Genomic DNA, 27,464 nt, shown 5'->3' on the forward strand with positions numbered 1-27,464 from the left:
TTTAAGTCACACAACTTTTATTGCTGAAGACCGTTACTGCGGGCTGCTGTGGAAGTCAATGTTGCCCTTCCCCTACTCCACCTCCAGCCTTTATGACATGTAACCAGCCCCTCAGACTCTTTCCAGCCACTAGTCAACTCCAGCCTGCTCTTCCAGGACAATCTTCCCCCCAAGTGGCTGTCTACCTTAGGTGGGCTGGGCTGGACTGATCTGCTTGGACCCTGCCTCTGGGAGTCATAGCACCACCACATAGGCCCAAGTGAAGTGAGGAGAATGGGACTGGGGAAGGAATGGGAGCCAAGGCTGTGGAAGGTCCAGGCCTTCAGCTGAAGTGCAAGGCAGGCACACTGATGGCTTGCAGGAGCAGAGAAACTGGAATCCTTCAGAAGGGCTATTTGGGGGGCTTGAGAACAGTGTCAGATTTCTCTCCATGGCAATTTTAACGTTGTTGCTATGTTGCTGAAACAACTGAGAAATTGAAAGGTGGATGGAGAAAGCTGAGGAGACACTCCAAGACAGCACTGAGGATGAAGGATGATAGTCCACCTGGACTTTCCAGCCTCTGGGGGCACAAGGAAAAGCATTTCTTCATTCCCATTGTAGCCCTTGAATACAGCAACAACTGTAGCTCTCTCTGTTCTTCATTTGTCCACTAGTCCAAATGAGGATTCACCTCTCTGAGTATCTCAGAGCAGCCAGTTCATTCGCTTGAGGTCAGGAGCATCCCAAAGGACTCCAGAGTGGCACAGCCCCCATGCATCCCTCTGAGTTCTTGGGGTGACTGATGCTAGCTCTCCTGGCTCCAGGAAGCTTTGGAGAATCTTTAAATATACATCTACTCTGTTTCTTAAATATAAAAATAAAATGAAATAAAATACACCCCCAATAGCCTGTGACCAAACAGGAACAATGAGCCCTGTTCACAGCTGTCAGCACAGCCAGTTACAGCACAGCTACCTCTCCATGTCCATAGCACCAGCAGGAGGTGGGAGAGAACAGGATGCTTGTAATGCCAGCAGGGTTATCTTCCTACTAGGGACAGTCCAGGCACTCCAACGAAACCTGTTACCATCCATGGACAGCATTGGTGTCACCACGGCTGCTGGGTGGCTGCCCGTTCTGGGCTAGTCTCCAAGTCAGAGTCAGAGGAGCAAGAATTCTTGATGTGACCTACCAGGCTCTTCCTTGGGCTCTCCTCCATCCATTATGAACACACCTACAGATAGCTCTATGGTGTCCGAACTGCTGTCTCCAGATTATTACTACTAGACTGGAGTTTGAAAAGAGCTGATAGTGCTCCTGGTTTCTGAAGACCTTGGGAGAACAATCTCTCTCTTTCTCTCTCTCTCTCTCTCACACACACACATGCACGCACACACACATGCATGTGCACATTGCATATTCTTTGAGGCAGCAGACAGTGGAGGTGGCAGTAATGAAGGTGTCTGGTAGCCTATAGCCCAGATGGTGTTGCAAATGGCCCAGCCACTTTGGCCAGAGTCTTTACAGCAGTCAGTGCTGTGAGGTAGAGCAGGACAGCTGCTTAAGATTTCCGGTGGTGTACTTCACTCTGAGGAAGAGAACAGGGAGAACACAGTGAGCACGGCCCAGAAACTAGATATGAAGGTGGGGCAGAAAAGAGGGGCAGCAAAGAGAAAATGATGGAAGCAGGTTCTGAGAGACCTGGCAGCCTTCCCATGTCCACATCTGAGCTCTCCACTGTTGTGTCCTTGGCCGGGAAAAGAAGGAAAGGACATAGCATTCCTGCTTTAGAGCTTAGACAGCAGGCCCAGGGAAGGTAGGGACTGAATTAGGTCAGCAGAGGTCGGGTGAATCTCCATTTCCTGACACCCACTTCCCCATGGAATCACTTCCTACCAAGGAGGAGAGGCTTCCTACTGTCAGTGGCTTGTTGAATTCACAACTCAGCCATTACTGTGACAGGAGTCACAGCACCCACTCAGGCCCATCTCTTTGCAACCCTCTGATCTCTGTTCTGCCAAAGAAAGAGGAAGGGAAGAAACACAGGAAGCTGGGGTTGGCCCAATATTTGACTCCTGTCCTGTCCTGGTCTTCTGCACTTTGTGAACACTCTGGAACAGGAGGCTGTGAGGGAAGCCCTGTTGAGACCCTGAGGAAATCCTGGACCTTCTTCCAGGCACGCCTCCTTTGGGAGTTCCCCACGTGTTTGGTCAGTGCCCTATGCAGACTCTTACCTCCATCTTGCTGTATATCCAGGGTAGGAGTTCTGTAACTTTGGTGTACACACCAGGTTTGTTTCTCTGGCCGCAGCCTGTTCCCCAGCTGGTGACTCCTGCCAGGTACCAGCGGTTGTTCTGCTCACAGACCAGGGGTCCCCCACTGTCTCCCTACAGGGCAGAGCACGCACATCAGCAAGATGGGAGAAGTGGTCCTTGAGCAGGAAATGTATGCCCCTGATTCCCACTCTGACCCCAACAGCTCAGCCTTCCCCCACTCCCTTGGGGTCCCAGAGCCTAAACTCACCCCAAAGCAGCCTCACCTGGCAGGAGTCTCTGCCTCCCCGAAGGTCCCCGGCACACATCATCCTTGGGGTAAGGTAACTGTCATAGACCAAGTAGTCGTTGCACTTCCTAAAATCTATGAGGCTGACCTGAACTTCCCGGAGGAAGGGGGATGTCTTCTCTTCAGTGAGGTGTGGAAAGGACAGAGAGGGTAGGAAAGGATTAAGACCCTGGTCAGCTTTACAGCCTTCTAGCCGCCCATCCTAGGATCCAGACTCACAGCCCCTTAGAGTAGAAGGCATCGTTTCTGTAGTTGGCCACCCAGGATATATAAACACACACACTCTCACAACAGACACAGCTTACTACATGTAACACAGACACAGACAAACTCACAGCCTATCAGGCTACCTTGCATGTTGCACAATGCTTTTCTGCATTCCAAACATGATCCAATGTTATTTCATTTACTTCTAGTAACTATGTACCCTAAAGGGGTATAATTAATCCATTTACAGATGGAGAAGTTCAAGGCTGCAGGAATGACTTGCCCACAGTCACACAACTAGTTCCTGATGGAGCCACTGCTCCCAGGCCAGTGTCAGCACTTCGTTGCACTGAGCAGGGGACCTTGGCCTGAGTCTCCCAGTGGGCCAGACAGGCAATGGCACTCTCCTGCCACATATAAATAATCCTACAGAGCCAACGTCAGACAAGGCAACTCTGTGACTGTGATGAACTGAGGCAAAACAAAACCACTTCATAATCTGGTTAAGCATAGATGAAAACAAGGTAGGTCACCATGCAACCCACAACAATACCAAACACCCCTCCCAGCCAATAGGGGTGGCTGCTGCTTCTTCACCAACGTCAGCTGTAGACCCAGCCTATTCATAAGTTCTAGGTGAGATTATTTAGGGACCCAATCATAGAATTATCTTGCTCCCTGAAAGCATCTAATCTAAAGAAATGTTCCACTTCTTTGAAGCCCCCTAAGCCACCCATGTCCTGTGTTGAGTTTTTTCTAACATCTCTTATTGAAATGTGCCATGATTCTCCATGGCCTGTGTTCTCCCTCGGTGTAGTGAGTGAACAATGAACCCAACTTGTTAATTATAGAGATTTTCCTGGTGGACTTGGCTGGAAGGCATTGTCACAATGACTGCTTTGACACATATGCAGTATATATATATACACACATTCACACCCAGGCGCATGAAGTTATATACCCAAGCCCTCATTAGATAGGCCCTTACCTATCTACCCCAACACATCACTCCCACACACTCCACACAGACACACATGAACACAGGCGCACACACACACGTACACACAGTCTAGTACCTCTGATTCTTACCATCTGTCTCCTTGGTCTTGCCAAAGCCTGTGATCCAGCAGGTCTCATTGAGGCCAAAGGTCTGTCCATGCATGGGGAGGCAGGCAGGGTGGATGTGAGCTGCAATAAGACCTCAAGATATCAGTGAAGTCATGAGGCTAGAGGTTTTGGTGAGGGTAGTGGAAGGATAGGAGTACCAATGTCCTGGAAGCCCCCTCCTTACCCTGAGAGTAGTTCTGAATCTTATAGTGCCTCGAACTGACCAATCACTCTATCTTGACCCTCCAGCCTTCAGAATGCTACCAGAGTTTCGAAACATTCTGCTTTCAGTGAGTGCCATATGGGCAGATGCTCATGCCTTGGAAGCTCCCCTGTACCAAATTGATACTGGGTGACTGAGCCCCCAAGAATGGCTCTCCTGACTGCACCTCTCCCCTGCCTGTCCATTAGGCTACGTCCCAGGTGTTATGGCCATGGTGTCTCAGTGAACTGTTTAGCCTGGTCTGGGGAGGGCACCTGCTGGGTGGCCAGGGGGCCTAAAGCTCACCCAGCAGGAAGAGCACATTTCTCAAAGCACATCACGGAATCGATGCTCACTCACTCCCGTGCTCAGAGACCATTAGAAGGTGCTGCTGCTGTTGTGTGCCACTTCATACGTTCTCTGAGGACTGGTGCTCCTAGATGGACAAGGGCATTGACTACCAAAGCCCATTTGCAAAAAGAAAATGTTAATTGATAGATAAAATGTTTGCAGTGCTCTCAATTGTTTGTTTGCTCACTGCAGCTTCCTGCACCTACACTCAACAAACTTTGAAAGACAGAGGGAGAGAGAAGAAGGAGGGAGAATGAATATTGAATTTTCCTATAAATTGGGCTTTAAGCATTGGTATCTAACACACTTGTCTGTTAGAGAGTAAACAAACAAAAATAAGTGAAGGAATAGTATTGATTATTAATAAAAAATGCAAAACATACTTCCTTAAAAGATTTTATCCCTATTTTTTGACAGTCTTAAAAATGTGCAACTGTTATATATTTCATTATTTTTTAATTAATGAGATTATTTATTTCTTAAATTTACCAGTGAGTTTTCACAAGTTTTAGAAAGGCCTTTTCTGATCCTGCCTTTCATGTGTGCATGTGGGGCAGGCCAGGGGCAGGGAGCACCCCTCACTTTACAGTCCTAGGCTCCACAGGCAAGGCTACAGGGAGCAGGAGGAGGACAGAAGTCTTGCCCACTGGTGGGCGTAGTTCTGGGACAGCCCTGTCCAACTAAGTTCTGCCAAGGTTTCCTCCTCCTCACCCCAGGCTGAGGAGCTAACTAACTACTCTGACTCACTGACACCACCTCCATAATTAAGATGGCAGGAAACACTAGCTGATAGGCCCAGAGCATAAGAAAGGCTGGACTAACCAGAGAGCCTTCCAGTTTCGCTATACTGCCTCAGGAAAGACTCTCTTTCAAGCCCCCATCTGAGCCACCAGGGTTCCCCCAACATTTCATCATTGGCCTCCACTGGCTCTCTTTGTGTGTCCTTGCAATCGGAACTCCAGAGCGCACTAAAAATTAGACACTCAATATTTGGTAAGTGAACAAATGAGTGAATGAATTAATTAATGAAGCCTTCTTTGGGCTCCTCCTGAGAACTTTGGCAGTGGTTCCTCTGTGCAACCTCATTTGGTCCTTAGTTCCAACCTCCCAGCTGTTGGTTGTTTGAATGTGCCTGTCCTGTGTTCTCCACTGCAGGTTAGCAAGACCGAAATGGGAGGAGCCTTGTTTGGGAATTGTACTGACCTGGATCCCATCCTGGAGTTGCCACTCATTACTCTGTGGCCTCCGGTGATTCTCTCTAAAGCTCCATTTCCTCTTACATAAACTGAAGCTAATAATAGTACCTGTTCCACAGGATTGGTTGTGAAGAGTAAATGAAATCATAGATGTAATATGCCTACCACAGTGTCTGGCCCTTGTTAAGCGCTCAATGAATACCAGTGAAAAAATCTGATCTATTTATATTGATCATATTTTTTCCAAGCCCTACCTCTGTCACCAACTTGCAATGTAAGTTATGTCATTTGGGACAATATTTCTAACCTTTGGGCCTGAGTTTCCCTAATTATAAAATAGAGGTGTTTCATTAAGTGGTCTCTGACTCTGACTCCTGCCCTACTGAAGCTCTGGAACCCCACGATGGCTTGACAGATGCTACCAAGTGCAAGGGCTAGGCCCCAAGGGCTGCCAGGATGAGCCAGAATGGGTGTGACAGGAATTGATTCACTCACCAGACAGGGTCAGAGGCTTGGAGAGGCGCACAAGGGCAATGTCATAGTCATCCTGCTCATCAGTGTAGTTGCCATTGATGATGATTTGGGAGATGGAAGCTGCCTCAGGCAGCTGGTGCAGGTTGTTGGTGCCCGCGTATACCTTCCAGCCCTCCAGGATCTTTTCCCGGGTCCTGCAGGAGCCACAGGAGAGCGTGATGCAGTTATCTGCCTGGAAGAGCCTACTGGCAGCATGTGCTACAAACAGGGAGCCGCCCTCTAAGCATCAGTTCAGAGGCAGGGGGATGGATGAAATGACATTCCAAGGGAGCCCTCTATCTTACCCCATTGATCCAAAACAATCCCCTGCCTCGAAAAAGCCGTTCTAAACCGGCTGCTCTGCACCTTACAATGGAAAGGGGAGTGGAATCTCTGTGAACATTCACTCCACTGCCTCCTCTGTATGCCGCCCAAGATCAAATAAGGTGGGCAGTACACATCTCAGTATTATTATCCTCAGCAGAAACAGAATTTTAGACAGGACAAAGTGAGCCACTGAAGACTCATTCCTGGGCAAGCCCATGCCCCTGAGTCCTGTTCTGCAGAGTCCTTTCCTGCCCACCAGCTCAAGGGGACAAGCCTTGCTGGTGACTCAGAAGCTGGCTGCACTGTCACCCCTCCCACAATTCCTATCCCTCAATTCCTGGGACTCTGGTCCTGATTTCTCAGCTCCTCTCCCGTAGATTTCAGGTACAGAAACCAGCAGCAACAAACCCAATGCCTCTTTACTTCAGCTTGTTTTGCAGGGGCAGGCTCCCAGGTCCTTCCTCCTGCCTGCCTAACTTTCCCTAGGGACCATCAAACAAGAGCATTTTCTCATTCTGGGCCTAGCTCAGAACAAGTACTGCCAACTCACACTCCCAGGACCAAGTGCCTACTGCAAATCATGGCCAGAGCCACCTGGCCTACTGCAGAGAGGAGTGGGGGCTCACACCAAGCCCTCCTTCATGGAAGAGAAGGAGGCCAGTCTGCCATCAGCCCTTCCTGGGGATCTGAAACCCCAGCAGCAACTCATCCCCTGGCCCCTCAGGCACTTACACAAAGAAGCAGTGGGCAGCAGTGAGCACCCACTGGGCGTCGATCAGTGTGCCCCCACAAATGTGGGTGGTGCTGTAGTGCAGACTGACTTGCCAAGGCCATTTGCTCTCAGGGGCCAGTGCCCCTCCCACGATCCGCCCTGTCATGGCCCTCAGTCCACAGTCTGGGGGGAATCAGAAAAGATGAACCATGAATTCTGCTTCTCTCAGAGCCCAACCATGCTCCCTGGGCCCCGGGCAGGCTCAGGCAGCCCGGTCCTGAGGGCACCCACCCACCATGGATGCCACTTTGCTCACGTATTCTGGTATAGCATAGCTTTTTCCTCCAAAGCAGATCCCCCAGAGGTCCTACATGGTGGCTAGCTTTCCAGGATCATCCAGTGGGAAGTTTGCTCATGGGCAGTTTCCTCTTTCCTCTTACTCATCCATTGTTTCAAAAATTTGATGAATGCTTACTAAGTGCCCGGTATTGTGCCAGGCATTAGGTTTACTATGGTAAATCTCAGGACTGCTGTCAGGAGCTCAGGAAAGCAGATCAACTAACTCTACCATGACCCTGAATTCATAGGCACTGTGAGGGGATCTCTATTATCTCCAAAAAATCTGAGAAATAAACTGCCCATGATGCACAGGTGGGTTTGTGCCCACATGGTTCCCTAATGGGTTATTTAGTGCTATTGGGGACCATTCATTCCAGGGCACATTTGCAAGCATTTCCCAGAGTGACTCATTCCCCCCAAATCATGGACAAGGAGAGCAGCCCTTGGAGTCTGTTTAGATGTGTGTTCTTTTCTCTTTGAAAGGGTAAAGAGTGAGGAACCAGAGGTAGTCTAGAGGGGTGGGCACTCCATCCATAGCACCATGTGCTTGGCCTGCTCAGAGGAGCACCCCCACCTGGTTATTACTGAGAACACAGCACACTTGTGGACCAATTAACAGCTTGAGCTTAAGGATCAGACTCTCAGTCAAATACTAGCTCCTCACCTACCAGATGTCTGACCTAAAGCAAAGTAATCATTTCAGTCTCCTTTCAAGTAGTGCACAATAACAGTGCCTGTCTTGTGAGAATTAAACTTAATCATGTTTGTAAAAAGATAGGCACAGTGTTTTGCACAGAGAATATGCCCAGTAAATGTTAACTGTAGATCCAATTCTTTGTCTATTGACATAGGAGTTTTAAGTGGGCCCAGACATGCTCTCCCAGTCCTCTGCCCCCTGCCCAGAATCCAGAAGACTTGAATGGCTTTTTTGGTTTGAGTGGAGTTGCTGGGCTGAGTGGTCAGGAGAAAAGAAAATGCTATACTGGAACTACCCCAGAGCCTTACAGGAACTCTGGACCTGAAACAGGCCTGATGGCTAAGCCCTTCTTCCTGGTGGACCTCCATGGCCAGCCATCTCCCCCAGAGAGGTCCCACCCCTCTACCCCCGATTCCCACCCCACACAGGCCACAATTCAGGAAGAAGAGTATCTTCTTACGGGAACACTGGAGAGAGACATACCGCTGGGAAGGGCATTCAGACCTGAAGGAGGAAAGGCAGAAGGTAGGAGAAGGGTACATTAGCCACTTCCTCTAAGAAGCCTTTCCTCACTGAATCCTGCTCAGTTCCTATCCCATTTCTTTTGCTCAAGAAAATGGAACTTCTGACCTTCTCCGTTCTAGTGGGTGCAGGCCCTTCCAGTGCTTTCTCCAGGAATAGAAATAGCTCAGTGCAAACCATCTCTACCCCTCACTTTCTAGAGACAGATGACACACATTGTCCCAATTCACATCCTTTGAACTCGTGACTGTTGTTCCTGCATCTTTCAACAACTAACCACTGACAGAGTTCCTTGATGCTCACCAGCAACGTTGCATGCAAATCAGCTGGCATGAAGCAGGTGTCCAAGATGCAACTAATTCATTTCCCTTGCCTCCCATCCCCTCTTCTCTCAGAGCCTTGTTCCTCTTGTTTCCCAAGGTAAACACTGCTAGCTCGTGGGGCCCTCCCCACAACTTCCCCCTCAGTGGGGCTGAAACAAGGGCAGGGCTGTGGTGCAAAGATGACATGTGATGAGGAGGCTGAGGAAGAGGCTGGTACCTCCCAGATGGGACTCTTTCCCTGACCACAGGCACCTGGCACTCCCCTGCTACTGCTCTTCCTCCCCACCCCAAGCCCACTACTTGCAGCAGTGCTCACTCTAAACACATGTCTGACTGATGTCCCCCAAATTTATTAATTATCTCTGGCACCAGGTAAACTCTTGGGAACACCCCTGACCCCAAGGTATTTTCTGTACCAAGCCTCGATAAGAAGTCAGGAAGCAGGTTGTGAATGAGCTCTGTTTCCAAGATGCTCCTGACATTCACAATGGACTCCTGGAGGCTGGGTCCCAGAAAGGCCAAGGGAGAGGGACTCCCCGACTTCAAAACCCCCTAGCTCCCTTATTCCCCTACTCATAGACAGGCAGCCTGGCCTGCTCCGCCACACCTGTAGAGGCTTTCCTGGATGGTGGAGTTGTACTCAGAGACTGAGAAACTGCTGGCCACATCCCTATAGGCCACCTCCGTCGTCCGGTAAGCACTGTGAAGGAAGATGGGGAATGGGGAGAGAATGAGCACCCTTGAGACAGCCCATCCCCATTTCCCCAGCTGGCATCAGAGTCCTGCCAGCCCTGCTGACAAGGGCCAGAGACTGTCAAGGCCCCATAAGGTCTGGCCTCACCTTCATAACCCCCACTGCCCCCCACTGCCCCCCACAGACCTATGTGTTAGTCCAGTTAGTTCTCAAAATGTGGTCCTCACCAAGACCTGGCAGCAGTAGCACCACCTGGGAATTTGTCAGAAATGTAAATTCTTGGGCCCTACCCCAGACCAATTGTATCAGGAAGTCTGGTTCTGTGTTTTAATAGACTCTCCAGATAATTCAGATGTACACTCAAGTTTGAGAAGCACTAATCTAGCCCTTTTTTGTCCAAACTGTGATCCATGGACCAGCAAAAGCAGCAGCGCCCTGGACCTGTTGAACCAGAGTCTGTATCTTATAGACCCTCATTAACATGAGGTTTGCACATTAAAGTTTGAGAACCTTTTACTCACTTGCTGGATCTCAGACCACAATGATAAGAATCACCTCAGGGTGTTTGCTAAGCAGGTTCTAAGTCATAATACCAGAGATTCTGAATTTGGATGCATTTGAACAAAACCCCAGCTCACTGTGATGTGAATGATCCATGGACCACTATGCACATGACACTTGTGTGCATTTCTAGAGTGTGGTACATCCTTGCACGAGAGCACACCCTTGTGCATGCTGTCCATCTACTAGGAGCTCCTTTGTTCTCTGCTGTCCTTCAAGTGCAGTCAGCCACACTCTCCATTGTGCCCATAGAACTTCTCCCATATTCTGTCATTACACATGACATCGTGCTGCAATCATTGGTTTAAGCTTCTCTTGCATGTGCCATGTTGGAGGTTCCCTAAGTGCAGGATCTAGTCTTGTTCCTTTGTGTCTGGTGCCATATATTAAAAGCTCAATGAATGTTCTTTGAATAAATGAAACTATCTACTGAAGCCCAAGAGAGGTTCAGACTTGCATAATGTCACATTACTAAATGATAAAAAACGTCCATGCTCTTTTGACTAGGCCACCCAGATTCCCCTTTCACAGATAGGAACTCTGAGACTGGAGCGGGGATAGAGAACTGGTTCTAAGTTCTAGCCCCTCAACCTGATTTGCTTGGAGCTTCTTCTACAAAGAGCCCACAGTGAGATCCTAAACCTTCTCCCCACAATCTCATACACATTGATGAACCCCCAAACTATTTGGCTTGAAAACACAGATCAAGAGGGAGAATGGAGGTGAATATGTGGCCTGCAAATTGGGACTCCTTCATCATTCACCTATCCCTCTTCCACCTATCAGCATCACCTTCTTTGTTTAAAATCGTTAGAGCCAAAGATTCTTAGACCTTTATCTGGCCACCCCTGCCCACTTTGTTTCCATTTGATGAATTCTAGCTCAAGCCACAACTGCTACCTCTCAAAGTCCACTCAAGGGTTTGCATAGCCTGAGCTTCTAGTTCCCAGAAGTGAGAAAACAAGACCTGCCTAAATGCCTATCCACTGCAAAGGGCTACCGTGACCATTAAATGTGATAAAGGGCATGAGGGTACTTTGATGTAGAGAAACATTTGGTAGTGTGATCCTGTTGCAGATCTATAAAATTACTTTGGTCTCATGGCAATAGCTTGCCTCAGACTTGTGAGACCCCAGACACACTGTTGCTTTGAATAACTCAAGAGTGTCCTGAGCTAGTGACCTCAACTCTGATCCCCAAGAATCTTTTTAATATGAGGTTTCTGCAATGAGCCTGTGACATCCCGGAAGCCAGAACCCTGGGGGAAGTCTTACCTCTCAAAACCCAGCTGCTGGCAGGTCTTCACTGAGTAGGAGTTGTTCCAGCTGTCACTGCAGATGGGACTCCACTGATGGAATGATCCAGAGTAGACTTTAAGCAGAGACTTGTCCCAGTCAAACCTCACTGAAGAACAAGCAAAGGGGCAGAGCAGGTCCTTAGCTTGCAGGAAGCTCAAGTTTTGGGAGAATGAATTGAGTAAGGCTCTGGGAGGCTCCTGTCCTGAGGCTCCTCGCTGAGGCCTGGGAAATACCCTGAAGGTTGGCCCTGAGGTGATCATCAGCCAGTGTTTAGAAGCCTAAGACACTCAGTAGGGGCAGAGCCTAGGCAAAGGGCTGGAGCAGGGCAGAGAGCTCTCCATCCAACAGGATCCAGGGGACCATTCCTGGGAGAAGGGGCAGGCACTGCCAGAAACTGTCACCCTTAGAGGGCAGTGACATGCCCAAATGAGAGAGTGACAGGAGAATAAGGTCTACGATCTGACTGAGCTCTCACTAGACCGGCTCAGTAACAGAAAGATGCAGCCATGGGCCAGGACAAATGTAAATGCACAGGAGAATGAGTGGGACATGCACCCACAGGCACTCACATCAGGGCCATCCATAAACAGCATCTGTGACAACCACTTAGAAGCAGGGCTCAGTGACATCTTTGTGCTTATCTAGGCTAGCCATTTACAAACTGACCTTCATGAAACTGTAAGGGTGTAAATCAGAGGTCACATGCTAGGCAAAGAGGAGGGTCTCATAGACTGAAGCCCACAGAAGCTAAGTGATTTACCCAAGTCACACAGTACTCCCAGATTTAAACACAAGGCTTCCATGCTAGAACCCAGATCCTTTGATTCTCGGTCTATTGCCTCTCATTGGAGTTTGCAGTCACCAGGATACACACGTGCACATGCACACACATGTGCACCCCCCCCCCCAACGCCCAGCCTGCTTACCACAGCCCAGCTCATCGCTCTTCAGCCTGCAGTCCGCTACCCCATCACAGCGCACAGCTTGCACATGGCAGCTCTCTATTGGCTCCTTGTACTTGATCCCTGTGTGGCCCCGCCAGAAGTAGACTGGAAAAGATGAAGCAGACAGCTAGCTGCATCGCTGCTGGCCCCAGAGACACAAGATACTGAGCAGCCCAAGGCCCTGGGGGTTCTGAGACACCGACCTGCAATCCCTCTTGGACTCTGGGGCTCTCGTCCCCCATCTGTATGGAGAAAAAGGCTGCTCAGGAATGCTCCGGAATGCGTCAGAAAGCTCCTGCAAGCAGGGCAGCACCAGGCAGACTCGAGCAGCCACCCAGAGAAAGAGAAGGAGAGAGAGAGAGAGAGAGAGAGAGAGAGAGAGAGAGAGAGAGAGAGAGAGAGAGAAGGAGGGAGGTGTAGAGGTGATACTACTTCAGGAGCTCAAGTTCCCCTGCCCTACATCTGGCCAGAGTGGTGACCAGAGAAACTACCTTTTCCAGTATCCCAGAGGCCGCTTTCTCAGAACCCATCTGGCCTCCATTTGTCTCTGTGCTCTGCAGGGTGACAGCAGAGAAATGTCTAAATCTACAGTCATATACCTGCAACCCCTCCCTGTCCTATTTTCTCCAAGATGGTCCTTCCAGCCTCAGAAGTTCCTGGATTTTCTTCCCCTTCCCTCCCCTAAACAAGGGGTGTCTCCTATACTTGGGTTTTGCCCCATTACTTGTCTTCATGCTTTTAAATATCTTCCCACTCAAAAAGCGACTCTAGATGGCTGATGCCCAAATGTACAAGCTTTACAAAACCATCTGTGAAAATCAGCCTCATGACTCCCTGTGTGTCTAACACCTATTCTTACCAGACTAGGAACTGTCATTCTTCCTGCCTGGAGACACTTCCCCTTGGATGCCAAAGAAACCTGAGTTCTGACTCCTCACCCTGCCTGTCCACTAAACTGATCCCTGACCCTGACCCTCCACTTCTCCCTCTGGCCCCACTATTCTCTCTAACACCCAAGGTGAAGATCACATTTGTGTGACTGCTTCTTCCAGGTTCAGACACTAATTACTCTTAATCTCCTGGATGTGCCCCAATCCTCTGTGCCCTGGCCACCCCAGCAATGACACACTGAACCTGTCGCAATCACCTTGATGTATAGTGGGGAGAGTTCTGGATTGGGAGTCAGGGCTGGAACTCTAGTCCTGACCCTCTCATGTAGCTACTCAGTGACCAACTCCCTGGTGCTGGGAGGTATAAAGGCCAGAGGCCTTCAGGACATGTTGGGAACCATGCTGAGAGCTACAACTAGTCAGGAATCCTGCCCTCAGATGCCACCTCACCCCCCAGTTTATTTCCCACTGCTCTCAATGGACTGCGGGCCTTTCTCTAGAGGGTTCCCTGGGTGGGGGAGGGAGGGAGGGCAGGGCAGTGAGTCCTGAAGGAGGTCTACATGGACACCATGTGGCAGACCTTTACATGCATGGCGACAGTAAGGTCTTCACCTTGTCGGGCGAGTGTGGAAGGGAGGCTCAGGAAACTGATGAACTTGCTAAGGTGCCACAGCTGGTAAGCAGCAGGAGAGCTGGGTGTTCAGCAGCTCTGTGTGGTACTAAAGCTGTGTTCTTAACCAGCACACGACCTCCTCTAGCACAACACTCTTTCTCAAACAGTCCTGCTGCCAGGTGTTTCTATAGCATCACCCACACTGCACTCTACACAATGTACTGACTCTTTGACAGAGTCCTAAGCCCTGCATTTGCAGCTCTCTACAGCCTGGCCATGCGCACCCAAGCAAACAAGCAGCCTCCAGGTCCCCAAATGGTTAGCAGGTCCCTCTTCTCTCCCCACCCCACCCTGCCCACCTGCCCCACATTTCCTGCATTTGCTCCTCCCACTGAGATGCCTGGAACCAAATGCTCTCCAGTCTTCCAGGTCCTTGTCTGGCTTAATGACCTTCATGAGCCTCTGCCTCCTCAGGCCACACAGCTGTCACCTCTGCCCAGTGGTCCCACCCAGATGCACTTGGCTTTCTTTTATTTCAGCTATGTCCCCCAAGAGACTGTAATATCCCTGAGGACAGGTGGTATGATGTGTTCCCCTTTGGCTCCCTCCCACTGAACTCGGTTTACAGTGGGCTTCCTGACAGAGAGCCCAGGGACACGTCCTGAGTATCTTTTTCAAAGAGAGGGGAGAAAATTATGGGTGCCTGAATCTTTGAACAATTTATCTCACTGATAGAAAATTCCTGAGAAACTTTTTCTAATCAAGATTTTTATGTTTGTTTGTTTGTTTAAATAACCAACATTTCTAGAGTGGAATTTTGTGCCAGGCATTGTGCCATTATTTCATTTATTCCTCATAACCCTGTGAAGTCTTAATGAGATTTATTCGGCACATAGTAAGTTTGAGTGGATGAATAAGTGAATGAATAAATGAATTTAATCTCATTTGAAAATGCAGAAACTGAGCTCTGAGTGGTAAACTGCTCTGCTCAGGTCAGCTGCACAGTAAGAGGCACAGATGGGACTCAAGCCCAGGCTTCGCTGGCCTCTCACACTCTTAATCCCTTGCTTCATGGGAACCTCGGGGTCCAAGGTCATTTGCTGCAGTCACCTTCTGTCTTCCTGCTCTGTGCCCCAACCCTAGACCCCATGCCACACCAGCAGTGACCAGAACCACCCCTTCTCCCTCCGTGAAACTCACAGAGGATGATGAGCGACACCACCAAGGCAATGAGGAGGAGGACGCATCCGATGAGCGGCAGCCGCTTCTGGCCCTCCTGCCAGGTGAACTTGGGCAAGCTGACACCTAGGAGCGGAGGACGGTGAGGCTGTGGGAGTGGGGTCCTGCCCTGTGTGGCCTGATGAGGAGCCTGTGCCCTCAAGATCTGCATCCTGACCCAGACTGTGCAGCCTCCAAAATGACACCTGTTCTGTTGGTCTGGTTTCTTAGCCCCTCCCCCACTTTCCCCAATGCCTACCTTTACCTCCCCTGACCATTCCCTGTCCTTCCTACACATCATGGTCCAGAGGGCAGAGGAGGAGCAGAGAGTGCCAATGCCAAGGCTCTCCCCACCCATGAACTGCTCCCTGCTCCTCTTGCCTTCCCTGCAGGATCCCCCTCACCTGTGGTCTCTCCAGTGGCCCTGGTGCCTGGTGTTGATGTGGCAGGAGCTGTCCGGACAGGTGTGGCCCTCACCGGTGTTGCTCTAACAAGGTATACCCTTGTTGGACAGGATGTTGTGGAGGCTGACCTGGCAGACGATGACCTGCCGGATGATGACCTGGAAGCTGTTGCCCGGGCTGGAGACATCCTTGCTGGTGAAGCATTCTGAGAGCAGAGTGATGACATCCCTTAGGCTGCACCCCTGCCAGCCCACCCAGCTGTCAGCCCTTCTGAGCTAGGAGAGAAATGTTCTGAGGCCAGCGCTAGGTGGTGAGCACTGGAGAAGACAAGAGCGTACAAGTACTGAATGAAGTTCAAAGAGCCTGCTGTCCCCAATTCTCTATAGTCTCTCCCTGTCATAGGGACCTACAGAGGTGGGCAGAGAGCAGGAAGCCATCTGCCTGGGGCTTGGGGGCACCTGCTTTGGCTACACATGTCTAAAGACCCTCAAAGAAGAGGATGCTGGACTGGCTCCTGATTCTGAAGGTTGCTCAAAGAGATGTGGTACCCCATGGGGGAGGTAACCATCCTTTCTGCACTCTTCCCTTCCAGCCCCTTTCTTTTGTGTATATGTGTTAGCTTATAAGATATTGGTCTTACTATGATCTGTCATCAAAAAGTGTAAAAAGTGTTGCTTAAGAAAAGCCCTGACTTGCCTTGTACCCCACCATCCTTGGTAACCCCCAATTCACACAAGCACACATATGTACACACATGTGCACACTCACACAGGCACACATGCATGTCCCAGTGCATCAGGAAAACTGGAAAGGCAAGATGCAGGAAGGAGGAAGGTGTGGACAGGGGTATGATTCCACTATCCTTAGACAAGATCTTTAATTTATATTAGTACTTATTATATTAATTTATATTTAGTACTTTCAAGTATAGTCATAGAGAACAACATATGAGGTAGGAATTCTCATTATCCCCATTTTGCACAGAGGGAAACAGGGGCAGAGAGAGTAAGCAACTTGATTAAGCTAGCAGAGCCAAGATTCGAGCCCCAGAAGTCAGGTTCTGGAGGCCATGCTCTAACCACTAGACCTCCTCTTATGGGTGGGATGTATGATAATGTGGCAGCTGCATCATCAGTGAGTGCCAGTCCTGTTGCCTCCTGGTGACCCTGAGCCTTTGGGTAGTCTAAATCTGGAAGAGGGAGCCAGTGGGCAGTCGGGCCAGTGAGCAGTCTTGAGCAGGCTCTGCTGGCTGTGAAGCCCTAGTCTGTAAGATCCCCAGTCCCTGTCACCAGTTCAGGCATCTTCTTACCTCCCTCTGGCTCCTTACAGAGATTTCTCCATCCTCCTTCACACCATCTTCGCCTCTTAAGTACCCTCTAGAAGTCCCCAGAGCAGCAGGGGAAGCTGGGAACTGTCCTGGCCCAGGGGCTACATCTGACCCTCATTATAATTTCTGCTGAACGCTGACTGGCTGCTCAGAGGGCGGGCCTCCTGGGAGCAGCAGAAATGGTGGTGGTGATGGGGCATACCTGTGCTAGGGGACCCTGCAATGGGGGCACAGTCTGCAGGGGTTCATGGGGGACACAGGATCTGGATCTCTGGCCCCTCTGCTTCCCTCCCTCACCTTCCACTGTGTTTAAAAGCATTTGACATTATCACTAAACAGACCAGTTACTAAAAAGTCCTCATTAAAACACCCAGCCTAAGTCAACATCGTCATCCCTACTAGGCAGGTGTTTGTTTTGTTTAATTCCCTCTTCTAAGAGTCAGAAGTAACTGATTTGGTCACTTCCTCATTTTTCTGGAGTCTGTGGGGTGAATTCAAGGAGGAACCCCAGTCACTAACCCCACTCTGCTTACCAGAGGTGGGGTCCAGGAGCAACTCTCCCAGGGAGTCACTGGGGCTGATCAGTGGATGCCCCTGCCAGCTGGGCAGGGCACACTTATGTTTGTTCAGAGACCTGAAGGGCAGCTGCTCGCCACTGCTGAACCAGAGCTCAGATTTCTCCCTCACCACATTGTCTAGATTTCCACAAAATGAAACAGATTAGCCCCTGGAAGCCTCAAGGGGAATAGGACTGGGGTGGGGCAAGGAGAGATAGTGAGGCTATGTTGAAGAAGAGGGTGCCTCAGTTCACAGCATTGGAGGCAGGCAGACCTGGGTCCCAACCCTAGGCCTAGCAGTGTGACCTTGGGAAAGCCATATAACTTTCCTTTTTCTTTTTCTTAATCTTTAGAATAGGACTAACAATCCTAAGGCCTTCAGGAAATAAACAGGAAGTGCTTGCCTATGCCTGGCACACGGCAGCCGGGCAGGAATGAGTCATTCCTCTCCCTCTTTGCACTGGCATACAGCACCACCTGTGCTGAGATTGAACAGCCATGGGACATGCATGACCAAAGGGCTGAAGGTTAGTGTGAGCGCATCTTAGGGAGAAAAGGGGGTACTGGACACAGGCCATACTGAAATCCTTCAGCGAGAGGGACAAGCCCTGGCTTTCCCACCAGTGGGGGCCCGAGCCTGGGCATCTGTCCAGGACCCTGGCACTGTGGCACTCGACTGGCCTGACTTTGTCCCTGTTACGTTCTCAAAGTCCTCCCCAGCCTCAGGGAGGAGATTATTATTGGATAATAGCTCATAGTAAGTGTAGCACTTCACAGTTTACAATGAATGTCCATGTCTCTGGACTCATGAAGTCCTCACTCTATCCCTGAGAGGTTGACACTTTCAGAAGCACATTTCTACAGAAGAGCAAACCTAACTTAAGAGCTTAGATTGCTCAGAATCACATAGTCAGGAATCTGGCCCAAGCCCGTGTGTGTCCGAATGCTCTGCCTTCTCAGGTGGGCAGCAAGAGCCACCTGGTATAGTCTTCTCTCTGAACCCACATGCAAGTGCTTGTTCTGCATTTATGCCATGGCTGAGAACTTGGGCTGAGGCTCTTACAGGGTGGGAGCACCACAGAGCGCGAGGAGTGGGACTGGGGGTTCCCACGGGGATCTTGGTCTTGTTGAACTTGCCAGTGAGAACCAGAGTTGGGTCCTGTGACCTGCCAGGACCAGGCAAGATCTGGTGGATGGAAGCAGCAGTGTCGTAGTCATCAAGCACTGTCTAAGCCAGCTGGTGACTCTGGGCAAGTGACATAACCTCCTTACACCTCGGTTTCCTTATCTCTACAGTGAGCCAGTCACCCTGTTTCACAGCATAGCAGTGATGGATGGTACATGTAAAGTAAGGACTTGGTGACTGTTAGCTGTGATGGCAACTGTTTGTATTTGTTTGTTAAAGATGCTGGGCTAGAAATGGAAAAATACATGTTTAAATATGACTTCATCCATTTCTCATTGGGTTACCTTAGGGCAAGTAAGTTCACACGTATAAAATGGAACTAGTCCTGCCTCCTTCCTCCAGATAACATGGAAGGTGACTGGTTTATAAATGTGTATCACCACCGTGAAGATACAGCTCATCAGGCACTTCACTTGATCCCATTTCAACCCCATAACAGCTCTTTGTGGTCGGTATTTTAAGTTTCATTACAGAGATTTGAAACTGAGGTCCAAGACAGTTACGAACATGCCCAAGTTCACATCTCAGGCAAATGCCAGGGCTTGGATTCTAAGCAGACCTCCTAGGAGCAAGTAGAGTCCGGACCAACAGTATCCAAACAGGCCCACAGCACCTCCTTTATTTCTTTAGAGCTTACAATTTGCCAAGAGCTTTCAAACCCATTATTTAATTTGATTTTCACAAGGCTCCTAGTTAGCAAGCTGGACAAGAATTATTACCCTTAGCTTATACATGAGGAAACCGGGGTTAAGAGGAACTAAAGAGCATGCCTAAAGCCCCTAAATTTTTTGGTGATCTTGTAGGGACCCTATCCCAATCTTCTGATTCCCAGTCAGGAGCTCAGGCTGTCTCCACCTGATCAGGACCCAGTGACCCTGGTCTTGTTACCCAATTATTATGGGCAGGAACAAAGCAGCCAGCCTGAGAGAGGACTGAGAGGCAGGCAGGGGCCCAGAGGAAAATGTATGAGAAGCGCGGGAGGAGGCTGGAACAGCGGGAAGGAGTTAGACCAGAGAGAAAGGGGCAGAGTGGGAAGGAGGAGCAGCCAGAAAGGCAGAGAGGGACTTCCTGAGCTGTGCTTGCTTACTCTACTTGTGTGTACATCCCAACTGCCCACCCATGACCTTGGCCTGCAAGGAGAGGCCTGGGGAGGTGAGCCCTGGGGTCCAGGCATGACCTCCACTTGAGTCACTCTTCTCTGAGTATGGAGAGAGGTGGGACATGTAAAATGGGACCGATCTTGAGCTCAGTGCCCAGAGACCCAGAAGCAGTGGTGAGTGGTCTCTAGCTAGGCTCTTTAAAACTGCTGGCTCTGAGCTTCAGTAGCCCGTTATAAAGTCTTCCAAGGTTGGGAAGTGTGGAGTGTGGAGATAGGAAGGGCAATAGCCAAGAAAGAGCCAAAAGTGCTGGAGGCCCTGGCTCAGTAGAGCTGCATGGTGGTATCAGAGCTGGTGAGAGGCAAGTGGGGGTGTTTCTGGCCCCACAGACCAGGGCAAAAAGAGAATCTGGGACTCCCCCCAAGTCCCACATGAGAACTGCCCATGTGGGGAAATACAAACTCTAGCAGGGACAGCAGGATGGAAGGGCTGACCCAAGACCAGAGGAAAACAGACTCCAGAGTGCGGCCATCTGTTCCATTCCCCCAACTTTGAACCTCAACTCAAACCATTGCAGTAGCTAGGAAGAACTCTCCTTTTCTGGGACCACAGAATAGGAGATACCACAGCCATCCTTCTTGACCCATTTCACAACCTGCCACCCCACCCTGCTGGAAGTTCTTCCTGATGTCTAACCTACAACAGCAGTAACTCATTTCCTTTCCTCAATTCTTCGAGTGCAATGCTGATATTCCAGCCTCCCTCCCAGAGGCCTGACCACACCCTCAGCAGACACCTTGAGCATAAGGGGAAGAGGGTGGGGAGCAAATGTCTTGCTCAGGGTCACAAGATACAAGGGGCAGACCCCAGACCAGAATCAGCCCACTTCCAAGCCTTTGCCAGTGAGCAGAAGACCCAGGAATGGTACTCAAATGACCAACTCCTGGGTCAGGCCCTCCGGTTCCCCACCACCTGCCTGCAGCCCAGAGGTTCCTCAGCTTGCCGGTGAACAGGGAAGAGCTGGAGTGGAGGTGACTCTGGGCTAGTTCCTGGGCCTAGCATTGCCAATCATTCTCCCTGGGCCCTGTCTGTCCTCTCACCCACCCTGGGTGGTCTCTGTGGTTACCCCTTAGGGTGGTACAGTCATGAGCCCTCATCATGTGAGGAACCAGGCCTACCCCCAGGCTGTCATTGTGCCTCTGCAGCTCCCACGGGTCCCTACTCATAACCCATCCAGCCCCCTCAAGATGATCTGGGGCAGGAAGTGGCATGGCTGGGAGGTAGCAGGGCAGGGGTCCACAGGAAGACAGGGAGAGGGCTAATAAGAGCAGTTCCCAGCGCTGGGGCTCTTTCCAAGAACTTCCCCTGGACAGGAGTCAATAAAGATTATTACTTCCATTTTACAGACAAGGAAGTAGAGGCCCAAGACATTTGTGTGCTTTATCTGAAGTCACTCAGTTATATCTCAGTGAAAAATAGGGATGAAAACCCAAGGCCCCATGTACATAGTTCACTGCTCTCTATGTCACAGCTTCCAGGGGCAGATTCCCCACTCCGAGGTGAATGGGACATTTTTATGATTTCCTGTGGCAGACTGCCCCATGGGTCCTTACCTGGTGGCAGATGGGAGTAAGTCAACAAACACTTTGGCCCCTCTGGATCTCCTGCAGGCCCAGCCAGCAATGCCATGGAGGAGAGACTGTGCTGGGTGATGTCACAGCCACCTCATGGACTGCTTCATATGTGGCCACGGCCATGGATTTAGTCCTGGGCTTTCCATAGAGACCGTTCTCCAACCACAGGCAGTACCGAATAAAAAGGTCTCGTGCTGCAGCTGAAGAATGTTCACCTGCAGCAGCAACTTCAACACATCTTCACGGCCCGAGGGTAGGTCCTCAGAGTACATTCAAGCCCAGCCCAAGCTGTCTGGGTCTCCCTTCATAAAGCCCCACCCCAGGGCAAGCTGGGCACAAGCTGTCAGAGCTTGAAGAATCTTGGAAACTCTCTAGTCCAAATCTTCATCCTACTGATGAGACAATTAAGACCCAGAAAGGCAATGTGAGCTAAGGTCACACAGCTAGCTGTAGGCAGTGCCAGGACTAGTACCCTGATCTCCTGGCTCCTGTCCTTGGGCCACCACACCTCACTGTGCTCTCCCACTGCCAGGTAAGTGGATCAGACTCTGAGAGCAACAGTCCCTCACTGACCTAGGCCCTTGTGGCAGCTTCTCTCTCCCAGTGCCCTGAGTTTTGAGGATGTTCAAAGAGATGCATACAAGCAGGCCCGCAGGCCGACACCCTCGCACTCTGGGTTAGGCAGGAAGAGATGGCCCCAATTCCCACTGGAAGCACTAGGGATTACCAGGAGAGCTCAGGAGTTTCCTTTGATGGGACTTAACAAGCCCCCCTTGCCTGTTGGGAGCCTGGGGATCCCCTGGACCAAGGCAGGGGAGTCCTGAACCCATTTCGCTGTGGACTGGCCTAGGCTAAACTGACCTCCATGGAAATGGTCTACATTGGGGAGTAGATCATGGCTTTTCCCCCATTCTCACTGCTCAATCCAGGCTTCATTTTACCTGCAACTACACAGGGCTCCCTCCTGCTCTCTCCTTCCCTAACCCAGAGGAACCCCATAAATATGAGCTCCCCTCAGAACACAGGCAGATGCCCAGCACCTCCTCCCACCCAGCCACCAGCACATGCAATGTTATCCTCAGAGATCTTGGTCAGTCTAGAATCAAACTGGTCTGCAGACTAAGCAGTCAGAGCCACAAGACCTCTCTTGTTCCAGGTATGGGAGACACAGGGCATCTTGCTTCTGCTCCTACCCACCTGTGTGACCCAAGGGATAGTCACATTCCTCTCAGCTCCTTAATCTATAAGATGAGGTGGTGGACAACTGGGTCCCACAGTGAACTAGAGGTTCCATGGAGATGCCTGGGAGACCAGATTAGTAGGTACTGGGCTCCCAGTCCATCACCCCACTTCAAACAAAGAAGATTCACTTTTCAGTTGTATGTAATTGGCTCCACATAAGATTTCATTTTCAACAAAAAAGCCTATTGCTACAAAGGACTTGAAAATTGCTGGCCTGGATGAGTGTTCAAGTTATTTATAGTTTATGATGCTTGCTATACACATGAAAAAGCCTTGGAGTCTTGTTAGACCAGAATCAAAACACCTTCTTGTTCGTCCATTTATTCATTCATTCATTCATTCATTCATTATTTATTTATTCATTAAATAGTTTAAAGAATATTATGGGTCACTGTTGCCAAGCAAATAACATTTGACTGCCTAGAAAATTACTGCCTCAATTTCTCCCCATGTGTCCCCTCTGCAAATGCAGGCATATTCTGGGGGCTCACTGGACAGTACTGGTACAGCTTCCCTATCAGGTGATCCAGTTTCCACCTAGTGCTGCCAAGGCCTCCACTTGGCTGGCAAAGCCCAGAGTCCAGGGTTCCTGGACTGGCTTCCATCATGTCCCCCACCAAGCACCTTGCACATCTGGCTGGGCATAGTCCACTTCCATTCGATGGGGGAACTCAACAGTTGGAAAATTTAAGTTTTAGGTAGTAGTTGATAAGCTTAGTAATGAATGAATGTAAAAAGCTATAGTTTCAGGAACTGAAGATATTACCCACCCTGACTCCAGGAGACCACAAGCAATTTGACCTTTGTGCCCCAGGGGGACTGCAAGCAATCAAGATGGTATCTGAGCCATTCTGTTCCAGGGAGAGACATCCCATAAAGACACTGATAAAGAATCACAGGTCAACAGATGAAAGGATGCTAGGGAAACTGCCAGAATGCAACTCTTAATCTGATTAACCTCTTTCCTGAGTTCCAAATCCCTTACCTACACTTTTTCCCTCCTCATAAAAAGAAGCTGGGTTGAAAGGAAATGTAAGACTGTCTTTTAGGTTATATAACCTGCCGTCTTCTCAGATCACTGGCCATCTGAATAAAGCACCCATAAAGATTCAATCCCTGTCTCTGCTTATTGGTTCTGGTGGTGACAGGTAGCACAAATGCCAACTTTTCCAGTTTCACATTGTTATTGTACAAGAGGAAGCTGTTTTGCCAAAACAAAACACTTAAGCTAAGTGGCTATTGTTACATCAGGCAGCCTTCCTGCCTAGCACCCCAGCCTAGAGCCCCAAACACGCTCTCCCACACATTCACACTAACCTGAGCCGCAAACACACACTCCCACACATTCACACTCACGTTTGCCTAGTCACAGAACAACGCAGGAATAACCCAGGTAGAAGTCTGCTTAGCACCAATGACAGCATGAAATAGAGGTTTCAGGAGAGAGCTGCTTGACTGCAGGAGCAAAGGGCCGGTGCCATGGGCCCTAAAGGCACCTGCACTATGAGATCTGGGGGATGGGAGAGTAACCTGAGCCTACTGGTCTGCCATTTTGGGAACCTGCCCAGCCCTCTCTGGAGAGGATGCCTGGTCTGAACTAATCCGGTGGTCTCCAGCCATTCTCCCATCCACAGCATCTGTGGTCTTGGGCTGGCCGAGAACTTGTTCCACTTTAAGAAGACCCAGTATTAGAAAATTAAGTCTGCAAAGGATTGTTGCTTTTATCAGTGAGTCTACTTCAGTCTTTCTTTAATAAGCATTGCATATCTTTAAGTATGAAGAATATGACTCATTTTGAAAAAAAAAAAAAACACAAAACACACACTATTTTTCAATGACAAATATGCATATCCAGTGTGGTTCGCCTGTAATGTCATTCTATATAATTTCAGAGACTATCATGGCACCACAAAGGGGCTTCCAGGGGTAATTTGCCCAACCCTCTGATTTGGTAGTTGGAAGAACTTAGGCATGGAGAGGAGAAGATACTTGTGCGAATTTTTAGAGCCAAAGCTAGACCATAGATGATGATAACAACAATACTTAACTCCATGAGTCTATCTCTGTCTCTACCTCTATTTATGGCAGATGTTATTCTAAAGGAGCCCATTCTAAGACTCCTTCAAGTAGACATAATTTTTGTTCTATTTTACAGATGCTCAAAGTCATGGGTAGCCTGGAACTTGGTCAGTGTTCTGCCCACCACATGCTGCAGCTCCTCTTTTGAATACAGAGAAGCCAAAATCCTTCTCCACCTCTTTCCCAAGATCCTCCTAGAGACTCAACCTGCTCACACATGTGCTTCACTGGGCCACCATCTTCTTCATAACTTTATGGAGCTGAAGAACAATGAAGCCTTTAAGAAAGCGTGGCCTTAGTGTTTCTCTCAGTCGGCTCCTATTCTATTTCATCAATTTTAAGAAACCCGCTGCCTATATGATAGGGGCAGCTCTCCCTGCCCCCATCCCAGGCTCACTATTTTAGCAGTTCTACCCTAAACAAGGCAGTTAACTTAAGAATCTTAAATAAGGAAGTAGTGGTTCACTTCTTTCATTCTGATATAAGTTAGGACAGTCTCCCAGAATGAACATGGCACCTACCACACAATTTGAAACTTATTCTACCAATAATGAAAAGACTGCTCTTCACCCTGTGTCCCACCAGTGTCCTTCCATATTGGCCCCTTATTCTGGGCAGAGGTGCTTCCTAGGCTGATATCTGTCTATCACCCTACTCCAGGAAATGGCCCCACCACCCTTCAGATAGCTCAGCCCTTCTTACTCTTTGTGTTTAGAGACTATCACAGTTAGACTCCCAGCAAGTTACCAAGCAACACCACTGTGACTCTGGGTTCAGTGTCCTCATGCCCCAGGCAAAACTCCATTCTCTCTGTACATCACTTTTTTTGCTTACTAGAGGCTACAATGAGCCCCGGAGGCCTAGGGTCAAATGACTTTGGTGGGTGGAGACATGAACCATGAGACCAGAGCAGGGGGGCAGAGGATAAAGGCTGGGAAATGGTGGGGGAGATGATGGTAAAGGTTGCAGAAACACATCTAGGGTTCAGAACGGACCACAAGCCAGAACATAGGCTGAGCTGATCCTTCTCAAACCCAGCATTGCCCGTTCTTCCCAGAGTCCCAGATTCTACCACTTCAGAAAAGAGCAAGAGAGATGAAGAGGAGTAGAAAATGAGACTAAGAAGAAGTTAGGACCCAATAGGAATGTCCCCCAAGAAAAGAAAGCTGAGGCACAGTTAAAATCTTTGGAAGCCTTCATGTGTATATGACTGCATTTTCCACAGAGGACCTTCAGCTGCTCTCTACTACCACCATGAGCAGAAGAGGAGGACAGGAACCTGGATTGTAGCAGAAGGCATTGTGGCTAGGTGCAAGGAGGCACTTTCCAAACATGAAGGTTATTAAGCCCAAAAATAAGTGACCAAGGGAGGCTGAAAAGTCCCCTTGCTCTTAAATGCACATAGTGACATTTTTAAGAATGGTTTATGAGTCTAGTGAGCACACAGCCAAGATAACCTAGAAGCCCAGTTAAAATGCTAAGGTTCCATGATTCTCAAACAGGCAAAGGTGACCTCTAACAGCATCAGTGTTCTGGCTGGGGTGCTCACAGGACACAGAGCGGAAGCTTGGTATTCAGCCACACAGGCCTGGGGTGCTTCCTGACCAGACCCCAAATGCTATCAGCTTCTCTTTCCTTGCTAGAAGAGTCCCCCCCCCCCCCCCCCCCAGGAACCACGATAAAAGGAGGCCAAGCAATCTTGATCCCAAGTAACTTCAAAGTATAAAAGGCACATCCAATTTTCCCCCAAACCTGAGGCACACAGGGAGCAATACCCCACCTATCTCCCAGCCCCATCCCTGCTTCCTCAGTGCCAGGAGGTTCTGGCCCATGGCCCAGGGCCACTCACCGGGATGCTGTCCCTTTCCATGGTCTCCTAAGGGGTGAGGCTTCCAGACTCAGCTGATATCAATGGGAAGATCCATGTTGGCCCCCGGCTTCCCAGTCATGTGGGGAAGAAGGGGCTGGAGGGCCGAGGGCCAATCCCCACTAGAAGGGGTGGGGATGCGGGTTGGGAGGTTGGGATGTGTGAGGTAATCCCAAGTATAAACAACAGGGCAGAACTAGCCAGACCTGTCCCTCACCCCTCCCCCTCTTCTGAGGCCATCCCAGTTACTCAGCGAATACCAAATGAGTGTAAACTTTACTCCTGAAACTGCCCCCACAAAGTCAGTCAGCTATGGGGAGACCCAGGGTTCCAGAATGCCCTTTTCAGAGGGAGATATTGAGAGAAAGGGCCCAGGCCCTGTGAAAACAGTCTAAGCCCAGTGAACCTGAGCCCCTAAAACAGGTGCTCTCAGGCACCTAATGTATGACTCTGTCCCCATAGGGGGTGTCCAAGGCCAGGGACCAAAGTACCAGCCAGGGCAGGACAGTGTGAACCTTCATTTCCAAGGACCATGTGTCCACATCCCAAATCAGGGCATGTGGACTGGTAATTTTTTTTTCTGAATTTTATTTCTATAAAAATTCTTAACAAATTTAAATTAAACAACCTCTAATTACATACATAATGAATTGTGTCTATTGAAACGATAAAATGCTATGAAACAACACTTTAAAGCCAATTAAAATAAAACCTATAAATATCTGAATGGAAACTGTTCCAAGAAATATTGGCTGACTCATGATTCCACACCTTGCCCCACTTTGATTCCCAGAGTCAGAAGAACCAGAAGAA

The 27,464-nt window shown here is 49.5% G+C and overlaps 1 protein-coding gene across 2 annotated transcripts; it reads right to left on the reverse strand.

Annotated features, from left to right (window-relative positions):
- On the reverse strand, window positions 1-26,805 carry TMPRSS13 (transmembrane serine protease 13). 2 transcript variants are annotated; one of them, XM_090266011.1, is made up of 14 exons: window positions 26,634-26,805; window positions 15,663-15,867; window positions 15,241-15,345; window positions 12,741-12,779; window positions 12,520-12,642; window positions 11,570-11,699; window positions 9,648-9,740; window positions 8,656-8,699; window positions 7,180-7,342; window positions 6,103-6,275; window positions 3,841-3,939; window positions 2,522-2,664; window positions 2,217-2,369; window positions 1-1,570 (listed from the first exon to the last, which is right to left on the reverse strand). In XM_090266011.1, the coding sequence occupies exons 1-14, from the start codon at window positions 26,652-26,654 to the stop codon at window positions 1,544-1,546; spliced, it is 1,518 nt and encodes a 505-aa protein (XP_090122137.1). In that variant the 5' UTR covers window positions 26,655-26,805; the 3' UTR covers window positions 1-1,543. The 2 variants fall into 2 exon arrangements, with proteins under 2 accessions (XP_090122137.1, XP_090122138.1); XM_090266012.1 differs by lacking the exon at window positions 12,741-12,779.
- Between the last annotated feature and the right edge of the window lie 659 nt (window positions 26,806-27,464).

Source organism: Furipterus horrens, unplaced genomic scaffold, assembly GCF_987537825.1.
Source record: "Furipterus horrens unplaced genomic scaffold, mFurHor1.1.pri manual_scaffold_2, whole genome shotgun sequence".
Lineage (NCBI taxonomy): Eukaryota > Metazoa > Chordata > Mammalia > Chiroptera > Furipteridae > Furipterus > Furipterus horrens.